General features: G+C 50.5%; 1 protein-coding gene across 1 annotated transcript in view; it reads left to right on the top strand.

Annotated features, from left to right (window-relative positions):
- Nucleotides 1–4,488: 4,488 nt before the first annotated feature.
- The window catches only part of Suds3 (SDS3 homolog, SIN3A corepressor complex component), a 28,630-nt gene continuing 22,624 nt past the window's right edge, over nucleotides 4,489–10,494 (top strand). Inside the window, exons 1-3 of the mRNA XM_028878828.2 lie at nucleotides 4,489–4,786; nucleotides 6,945–7,014; nucleotides 9,978–10,033. Coding sequence (XP_028734661.1) covers nucleotides 4,645–4,786; nucleotides 6,945–7,014; nucleotides 9,978–10,033 — 268 coding nt within the window. The 5' untranslated portion in view covers nucleotides 4,489–4,644. The remainder of the gene's footprint in view (nucleotides 4,787–6,944; nucleotides 7,015–9,977; nucleotides 10,034–10,494) is intronic.

The raw sequence follows: 10,494 nt of genomic DNA, 5'->3' as shown, positions 1-10,494 counted from the left end.
CCCCACGCGCAGCCTCGCCTCGCCAGCCCCGCGTCGCGCCCCACTCTCCACGCAGGACCCTTGCTGCCGCCGCGGCGGCCGCTGCTGCTGTCCGAGGTGCGGCTCCGCCAGGGGTGGCCAATCGCACCCGACTGCGCGGAGCGCGCCCCGCCCCCCCACGCGGCCCCGCCCCTCGGCCCCGCCCCCAGCCGCGCTCTGATAGGCTCTCTACTGACCATCCCTGATCGCCGGCCTCGGGCCCCCTGTCGCATGTAGGCGTTCGATTGGCCTTGCCTGGGGAAGCCCGAGCGGTCGATGGATCCAGGGGATTGGCGGAGCTGGGCGTGGGCGTGTCCTGTGGGCGGGGCTCTGCCAAACGCGGAAGCTTTCTCCACTCGGGTTAGCCGTGGCCCTCTTCGGGTGCGGTCGGGCTTGTTTGTACAGCGCAGGGGTCAAAGTTCGTGGCTCTCTTCCCCACGCCTTGGTTTTTCTTGGGAGACCACCGTGGGAGAGCATGGGGAGTGGACCTGGTCCCTCGCTGGACCTTTCACAACTCCTAGTCACCCTTAAGGCAAGCTTTCATCCTCCTGGGGCTTGTAAATATTTCCTAGCTCTCAGACAGGGGAATTGCGTTTTCTTGCCTTGCTTTCAGTGGACGTCAGTTTACTGCTGGAGAAGGGGGAAAAAAAAATCTGTAGACTGGATAAACCCTCTACACAGCTAAGTACTTAACACGGTCTGGGCGCATATTTGAAAAGTCAAGCCTTTGCACTCATTGTGGCCGGATTTGATGTGACCATCAATACCCTGCAGGCAGAGGCAGGAGGATCGCCTCAAGTTTGAGTCCAGCATGGGCTAGAGCTAGACCTTGTCACAAAAGAAAGAAAGAAAGAGAGAGAGAGAGAGAGAGAGAGAGAGAGAGAGAGAGAGAGAAGAAGAAGAAGAAGAAGAAGAAGAAGAAGAAGAAGAAGAAAAGAAAGAAAGAAAGAAAGAAAGAAAGAAAGAAAGAAAGAAAGAAAGAAAGAAGGAAGGAAAAGTGCAAACTATTCATTTTGTGAGTTTTGAATACCACGGTTGGACAAGGAGTTGGGGTAGGGGCACCCCGTTAGCTTTGGCAAGGTTCCAGCAAGCATATTCAGCTGAACCTCATTCAGGGTCACAGGCTTTAGGCTTTAATGAACCAAAGGTGGAAGGGACACTGAGTTTTGACCCCAAGCACACCTGCAATAACCTGGATCCATCCTGAGCCACGCTGAAACACAGCGCTTGCCAGGGATTAAAGTGCACCAGGACCTGTGTCCTATTTTTGCGGAAAGGGCTGTGTTGTTTCAGTTAACGGTAGAAGCTCAAAACAGCTTGCTGTAGGGGGAAAATTTCCCCGTAAGCCTTGTCAGATGTAGTCACACCTAATCTCTTAGTAAATACTCCACTACAAACTTTTTTTTCTTATTTATTTGTTTATGTGCAATTGGGTCTCACGATGTAGTCCAGGCCTAGAACTCTTCTGTGTAGACAGCTTGGCCTTAGACTCACAGAGATCTGCCTGCCCCTGCCTCTGGCTAGGATTAAAGGCGTGGCCACCACCACACCTGCCCTATTTTTTTTTAAAGCACTGGAGATTGACCAGAGCTACTCCAACAGGTTAGAAAATTGCTTCTTCTTCTTTTTCTTTCTTTCTTTCTTTCTTTCTTTCTTTCTTTCTTTCTTTCTTTCTTTCTTTCTCTCTCTCTCTCTCTCTCTTTCTTCTCCTCCTTATTCTTTTCTTCTTCTTAAAAACCATTGAGCTCTACCCCCCAGCCCACGTTTTCATCCCAAACATTGTCTATTTGCAAATCAAACTTCATTCCATTACCTGGACACCCTTAAAATCTGGATGGTGGGAACACAGGCTGCCTGGGAAGGCCTGGGGTTGTGAACATTGGGCTCCAGGATGTGAGCTTCAGGTCCACTTCCGAGGTGGGTGTTTTCCTGAGTAGTCTGTGTACCATGTTTGGGAGAGAAGCTGTGGAAGACTTTAAGGGGTGAAACTTGATTTTGAAGAAAACCTAGGTTTTATAGGCAAAGTTAGCCAAACCTCAGGTTATGAGGGATTTTTAAAACGTAATTTCCCTCTTTTAGAAACACACTAGTAAACTGCTTACTGGGCAGACTCAGCAGTCTCCATGGAAGATAAGGGGTAAATTATAATCATCCAACTGTTTTGTTTGTGTCTCCGTAATACACACAAAACAGGAACACACGACTATTAACACAGGTTGTCAGCAATCAGGGAGACAGAAATAAAAGTTAAATACAGGCAAGATTATAAAAGAAGGGTCCAGCTTCTTGTAACTATTTAGTAACAAAGCCATCTACTTTTTGATTCATTGTATCAATGAATTCTGATTTCAAAAATGTTGCCCTTTATTTTTTTTTTCTGCTTTGTGCATAGTATTTCTAATGGGAGCTCCAGTCCCACAGTGGATTCAGATAGTTTACATGTGATCCAACAGTACACACACACACACACACACACACACACACACACACAAAGCTGACCTCATTCTTGCAGGAGAGACCTCTCTGCAAACCTCTGCTGAGACTGTGCTTGAAGAAAGACTTGTTGAGAAGGGGTTTCAGATCCCAGAACTTCTGGGAAACTCATCCCAGCATTGCATTCTGGAAATTCTTGCATTTCACACAGAGGAAATAGCCCTTACAAGGAGAGCCAAGATTTAATTAAAACAAGGTAGTAAATAGGAGATGTCAGAACGAATGGGACTGAGAAAGAAGGTTCTTATTTTTGGAAGTCTCTCTGGGGCTAATTTGGAAATAAAGATGATCACAAAGGATTTGAGAATCAGAATACTGCATTGGGTCCCACCCTGCCTCTCACCACATTCACATCACATTCCTATCTGCCCGGCTTTGTTACTTCCCTTTTCTGTGCAGATTTGACTCAGCTGAAAGGTGTTCCTGAGACCACATCTTCCCTGCCTCCTGGCATTAGGAATTGAAGCTGAGGTCTCCAGCGTGCCAGGCCAGGCAAGTGCTCTACCCAGCGGCATCTGTGGCCCTCTATTTTACTTTTGTTTTCAGACGTGGTCTCACTAAGCTGGCTGACCTTGATCTTGCCCTCCCTCCTGCTTTTATCATCCTGAGTAGCTGGGATGATAGTCCTGAGCCACTAGGCAGAGGCCACTTTTTAAATTTTTTATTATTTATTTTGATTGTTTGTGACGGGGTTTCTGTGTAGCCCTGGCTGCCCTGGAACTCGCTCTGTAGACCAGGCTGGCCTCGAACTCACAGAGATCTACCTGCCTCTGTCTCCGGAGTGCTGGGAATTAAAGGCCTGAGCCATCACCACCTGGCTTTTTTTTTCCCCCAAAACTGTGACACTGCATTCCTTTTCTGGGACGGTGGGGTGGGGTGGGGGGCACATGGCTACTCAAATTAACACATGGAGAAACTTAGGTTTCTTGACTTTTTTGTTTGTTTTTGATTCAGGATTTCTCTGTGTAACCCAGGCTGTCCTGGAACTCTCTTTGTAGACAGGGCTGGCCTCGAACTCAGAGATTGGACTGCCCTGTGCTGGGTTTACAGAAGCGCGCCGCTACGCGCGTTGGCTTTTGAATTTTAGCCAACATAATCCCTGTAGTTAAATGCTTTATTTGCTCACCTTAAAAACGAGCAGGTTAACTAGTTACTGGATTAGGTAAAAGTACCTTAAAAATTACATTTGAGGAAACACGAGGCAGCTGTCCCATGGACAGCCTGGATCTGGGATTCTAAACTGATGCCACCATCTCTCTCTCTCCTCTCGCTGTCTCTCTCTGTCTCTCTGTCTCTGTCTCTCTGTCTCTGTCTCTCCTCTCGCTGTCTCTCTTCCTTTTTCTTTTTTCTGAATGGAGAATGATAGCTCTTTGATCATTTGTCAAATCAGGAAAATAGCTTACCCAGTAAATCTATTCCAAAGAAAGCACTGGAAAAGCCTGTTCACTTGACTCCGGGACAGAATGGCAGCAACTGGCCTTTAATTCCTAAGCCCCCATTGAGGCAGGGGCGGAAGCGGACTCCCCATTTTCCGTGTCGCACACACTCTTGGCTGTCCAGGCTTCCGCACCCAACCAAGGGATCGGTTCCCCGTCGTCATTCACCTGCTTGACTCAGAGACCCCGCGACCTACCTATCCACGGCTTTGCAAAGCCTCCGCCCATCAGGTCTCCTCCATCCACACTTTAGTTTTGACTCCGGGCGCCGCCTGGCGGCCATTCCCGGAAGTGTCCTCCCAACTTTGGGGTCCTGACCGCAGGCAGGGCCGCCCACAGATCTGCCTGACTCCAGCGGCGACACCGGCCTCCGCCCCCTCATCCCGCGGCCGGCCGATCGAGCCTTCGTTCTTCAGACCGCGATGACGGCGCTGCCGTGTGAGAGAACGTGGAGCCGGGCGTCTCACCCACTGCCTCCCGGACGGCGGGATCAGGCCGTCACCGGGCAGCCCACGGCCCGGAAGTGGCCGGCCGCCCGAGGCCCCCGTTGCCCAGCGCGGGCGCCGGGGGCGGAGCTCGGCACCGAGGGAGACCGGGTGGCCGCGGCTCCGGCTCCGCGAGGTGGGGGCCGTCCGGGGCGCAGCCAGGCGGCCGCGAGCTCCGCGGGACACGTTCCGCCGCGGCCCGAGGCGGCGACATGAGCGCCGCGGGGTTGCTGGCTCCGGCGCCCGCCCCGGCTGCAGCGCCGCCCGCCCCGGAGTACTACCCGGAGGACGACGAGGAGCTGGAGAGCGCCGAGGACGACGAGCGCAGCTGCCGGGGTCGCGAGTCCGACGAAGGTGCGGGCCTCGGCCGGGGATCGGGGTCCGGGGCGGGGGTGGGGGGCTCTGGGACAGGGGTCAGAGGTCGCTAGAGGTCTTCAGAGCCAGGGGTTCGCCCCCTTTGAGATCGTCCCTCCCCGCTCAGTGTCTCAGATCCTCTCTGGGTGGTCGGGGAGAAAGTCATCCCTGGGAGTGCACTCGGGTCGTCGGAGGGATGCCCAGCTTCTCTCCTCAAAATGCTTATCCCCCTAGCTCCGCCGGGGGACCTGGAATCTGCCAGGTGTTAAGTATTCGTTTACGCGGGCACCTACCCCAGCTTTGTGACCCCGCGCCCCCAGCCTCTTGTTTACCCACCTGCTGCGGAGTAGTATGGAGTCCTCACTTCCTGGGTAGGTGGGAGGGTTAAATGAAACCCGCTTTGCCGCTGTGAAAGTAGACGCAAGGGGAGGTCGGGATTTGTTTTCGGTCCCGAGTATTTTGCATTATTGCTTCCCAGAGCTTCACTTCTCAATCTGGACTTTGTTTACTCGTGTGGCTATAAGTGTGAGGGGACACCCAGAGAGATCGAGGAAGGAGCTAGCTAGGTGGAGAGGTGCGGAGGGGGAAAGGGTGGGGGGGAGGCCTTTGTATGAGTGGCGTGTAGTATAAAGTCGGGCTGTAAAAAGCTTCGCTGTCTGCAAGGAGGGTCGTCTTACTTATCTTAGTCTCTCTACTGCCTAGGGACGTAGCTGACTGGCTCTAGACAGGACCTCTGTGAAAGTCCCTTTCAAAAAAAAAAAAAAAAAAAGCGGGCAGTGTATGCAGAGCAGAAAGTTGAAGGAACTGAATGCATTTGGTTTAACTATGTTAAAAGGCAAGGCTTAACCGGGGATTTTGCCTTGTGTAACGCTGCATTGCTTTTAATGACCACGAGGGGGTGCAGTGAAGACAAAATTGATCCCCCTTCCTCTTCAATGTAAGGGCTATTGGATTCAGCTATTTGTTTAAAACCAGTTTAAATTGTTATTATTTTATGTATGTATGTGTGTGTATACACACACACACATATATGTGGCCTAGAGAAATGGTTCACCCGTTTAGGGCATTTACTGATTTTTCAGAGGATCCAGGTTTTGATGGCTCACGGCTGCCTATAACTCCAGCTCCGGGGGGGATTAGTACTTCCTGACCTCTGACCTCTGTGGATACCAGGCAGGCAAGTGGTGCGCTCACACGCAGAGTACTCATACACATAAAATGAAATAAATATAATTGAACATGTTTTTAATTAATTAAATTTTGTTTATGTGTATGTCTATGTGTCTGAGTTTATGTGCACCACATATGTACAGGTGCCCCTTGAAACCAGAAGAGGGTGCCAGATCCCCTTGAACTGGAGTTACCAGACATTATAAACCATCTGATGTGGGGGTTGGGGAACCAGTCCCATTATCCTCTGCAAAGAACAACTTTCTTAACTATACTGAGTCATGCCTCCAGCCCTTGTTTTTAAATCTAGTTTTGGCCATGCAAGGTTTCGGAAAATTTTTTAAAAATTATCTTGCTCCTCTCCTGCCTTTTTTTTTTTTTTTTTTTTTTTTTTTTTTTTAAAATCTGTTAGCTTTGAAAGCATTTCAGTTGTTAGAACTGAATTTGTTGTGAGGATGGTGTCCTTCTTATTGTATATACCTAACACGTGGTGGGATGAGCTTGTGCATGCTCAGAGCCTGTCTTTTTTTTTTTTTTTTTGGTTTTTCGAGACAGGGTTTCTCTGTGTAGCTTTGCGCCTTTCCTGGAGCTCACTTGGTAGCCCAGGCTGGCCTCGAACTCACAGAGATCCGCCTGGCTCTGCCTCCCGAGTGCTGGGACTAAAGGCGTGCGCCACCAACGCCGGCTTCAGAACCTGTCTTGAACTGTGCACATTGTTGCTCTGTGGCCTGCCCATCCGGTGTGACCTCTTCTCTGATTGTACATCATATAAAAGCAGATTTTCAGCATAAACCCAAGATGGAAAGGCACTGGCATTTTCTTTTTTGCTTTAACCACATGTAATATAATGACTTTTGCTAGTAGGTTCACGCAGGCCCAGGTTGGGTAGGAATTTGTTATTCTCCCAGATGCCCGTTAATCATGCTGTCTTGGTGCCAGTTCTGTGGCTTTTGATCTCAGCCGTCACTTCTCCCCCCATCTCATGCAGACACAGAGGACGCCAGCGAGACAGACCTGGCGAAGCACGATGAGGAAGACTACGTGGAGATGAAGGAACAGTGAGTCGGGCTTTGTGCCTTTTCTCTGGAATACACAATTGGCTCAGTCATCCTAGAGACTCCGGTTTTGACCTTAGTGCTTGCAAAGCTGGAATGTTCCTGTCACTTCCCCTCCGGGCACATCTAAGAGTCTTCCTGGTTACGAGGTTCTGCTTGGAGGCTCCAAAGAGCCATGACTGAAATGGTGGGGTGGGGGTGATGAAGGTGTGGTTGATGTGAAAACTGGCGCCCAGAGAAATGGGTGTCTTGCAGACCCCCAGCCCCTGTCCAGTATATTGTAGGCGATACGTTACGTGTCCTGAGTATGCTCAGAATTCAGGGAAGCTGAGAATGAAGCAGGCTATGAGTCCTTCCTGCCACACAGCTCTGTTTGCTCCCACACATCCTCACCTATGCCCTCCCTTGTCTTCCATAATCACATCTGCCCAGAGAGGCTAAAGCACTGTTTGTTTTTTGGATGGAGTCGGGGAAATAGTTTTGAGACCAGGCTAGCCTCCAGCTCACAGAGTGCTGGGGTTAGCGGTGTGCCCTGCCACACCTGGCCTTGCTTTTTTTTTTTTTTTTTTTTTTTTTTAAAGAAAAACACACCACCAACCACCACCAAGAAACGAAAACCAGAGTTTTGCCAGGTTGCCACACCGGTCTCAAACTTTTGGCTTCCAGCTTTCCTCCTGTATCAGCCTGCCACTGAGACTATGAGTGCACGCCACTGTACTGCCCGGCCAGATGGGTGCCGGGGTAGGACGGGTTAGAGAGAGGCCATCCCTCGAGGGTGAGCTGGAAATCATTTTGTCGCCCAAGGATGCTTGAACTCATCACAATCCTCCTGCTTCATACTCCTGAGTGCTGGATTGCAGATTATGAGGCACCACACTCAGCTTTCAGGAAGTGGTGATTGCTCTATTTTGAACCCTATTGGATCTGTTTTGAGGCCCTATTGGATCTGTTTTGAGGCCCTATTGGATCTGTTTTGAGAACCTATTGGGTCTATTTTGGGACCCTACCGGATCTATTTTGAGACCCTCTTGGATCTATTTTGAGACCCTCTTGGATCTATTTTGAGACCCTCTTGGATCTATTTTGAGGCCCCATTGGATCTGTTTTGAGGCCCCATTGGATCTGTTTTGAGAACCTATTGGATCTGTTTTGAACCTTTCAGCTCCTACAGGGAAGGTGGTCCATGTTTCTTCGCCCCTAGAGTCTCCTTTCAAATGTGTGGCCATCTCTGGAATCTGTCATTTTCAAGCTTTTGAACCCAAAGGTGCACCTCAGCCAGGTGTGGCTGATGCTGGCCCAAGGTTACATGAATAATTCACGCGTGTGTTCTCAGTTGCACCCCGGAACTCTGCCTGGCTTTTCTGCTTTGCCAGCTTTTGACTGGTGGAGTCTGGCCTGTTTGAAGTGCATCACGACAAGGGATCCCATGTCGGCCCCGGCCCCGCCCCCTTCCTTTATCATTCTGCAAGCATTCCGTTTCCAAGAGGACTCAGGGCAGGAATTGGCTATTCTCTCTATGTGGTGGAGCTTGGTGCCCTGGGTTCCACAGACTTCTCAGACACTGTCTGGGTGACTGCTACTCTCATTCTTGTCCTTGTCATGTTTCAGAACAGTGTGTGTGGTTTGTTTGTTTGTTTTTTTTTTTTTTTTTTTTTGAAAGATCGATTTCTTTTTTGTGTATGGGTGTTTGGCCTGCATGTTCTGTGTACCACATTTGCAGTGCCCTCGGAGACCAGAAGAGGGCGTTGGATCTCCTGGAACTGGAGTTTCAGACTGCTGTCAGCTGCCACACAGGGGCAGGCCCGAACCTAGAGCAGCCAGTGCATCTCTCCAGCCCTCCTCAGCAGCAGTTTTAGAGATGAGCTTTTGACTGGCCAGACCTCCTTCATGCTTACTAAGCTAGACAGCCATTGTGATGACAACTGAATGCTTTCCGTCATGTTGAACATGAGCTGCACATTAGGGTTGGTCATGAAAGAGGGTTTGGGGTGGGGCTCACAGGCCTCTCACTGTTCTGAAAAGACGTGTGTTGCATCTGATAGCCTTTCTGAGGAGTGAAAAGGTCTCGTGGAAGGGTCTTCTCTTAGGCCTTTGCTGTTGCTGAGCAATTGGGAGTGTTTTCCCTGGAGAAGCAAAAGATTTGACCTGGATATGATATGCCAGGAGTTCACAGCTCAGACAGACTTGCTGGTGTGTGTGGTTGCCCATAAGCCCTCTGTGTGAGAGCTGAGAAGAACAGCTCGCTTTGCTCAGTGTATTCTGGGCCCTCGTCCTGCATTTTAACTTGTAAGCCCAAGTTAGCATTGTGTTTCTGATCCTGAAAATGCAGGGCCTTTAAAGTGACGTAGGAGTTGTGGACTTGGTGCTCATTGCTCACACGCAGTGCTGGCTGTAGAGGAGGTATGCTGAGGGCGTCTCCTTATCCCACTATCCAGGATCCTTTTGGAAATGACGTTTTTGTGTGTTCATTTTGTGTCTTGACGGGTTATCCCCCGCGGTGCTGTGACAGAGGACAACTTGCAGGAGCTGGTTCTCTCCTTTACTGTGTTGGTCCCAGGGGTGGAACTCAGGCCATCAGGCTTGGTGGCAAGTGTTCTAACCCTCTGAGCCATCTCCTCCATCCCTTTTTGCCATTTACAATTTAATTGTAGGGTTGTGTAGGTACGGTTGATACAGAAGTTATGTTTAACCTCATTTCTTCTGCGTCTTGAATCCAAGAGAGCAGCACGCGCTCCCGGTCTTTGTGGTGAGCTCTTACAGACATGCATCGGGGCCACCTCTCCTTCACGGGATCGTACACACTGTGCCTCAGGAGTGCGGGACCGAGTCTCTTCTCCCTCGCACCTCTTCAGCCAGACTCCCCTTCTCCGCCCCGAAGAGCACTGGGGACGAAGAGCGTCCCCCGATAGCCTGGTCCCGCCTCGCTGTGCCGAGTGAGCTCGAGCTGCGCCCTTCCTCTCTTCCAGGATGTACCAGGACAAGCTGGCATCTCTGAAGCGGCAGCTGCAGCAGTTACAGGAAGGTAGGTGGGAGACGCCTGCCCTGCGCCTCCACAGCACCCGGGGCCGCGAGCCCTTCAAGTCTCCAGGTTACGTCTGTCTGGGAGCCTGAGGGAGGGCTGAGTCTGGTGTGTGTTAGCCACCTGACGCACGTTCTGCTGTCTTACCATAAAAGTGAGTTTCTGACTTTCCTATTTCACTGTTCTCAGTATGGAACAAATTCTTGAACTGAAGTTTCCCTTGGGTCCTTGGGGCACAGATTGGAGACCACCATGTCTAAGACAGACTTTGTTTTTTTAAAAGGATGTTGTGGGTCAGCAAGATGGCTCAGTGACCTAAGGAACTTGCCACCAAGCCTTATGACGTGACATTGATGCCCACAGTTCACATGGTGGGAGGCCAGAGCTCCGAGAGATGTCCTCTGACTTCCAGATACACACACACACACAGGCACACAAACCGTTTTTAAGCAAGAGGGACATTG

This window comes from Peromyscus leucopus, chromosome 23 (assembly GCF_004664715.2).
Source record: "Peromyscus leucopus breed LL Stock chromosome 23, UCI_PerLeu_2.1, whole genome shotgun sequence".
Lineage (NCBI taxonomy): Eukaryota > Metazoa > Chordata > Mammalia > Rodentia > Cricetidae > Peromyscus > Peromyscus leucopus.
This window is presented reverse-complemented; position numbering and strand designations above follow the sequence as displayed.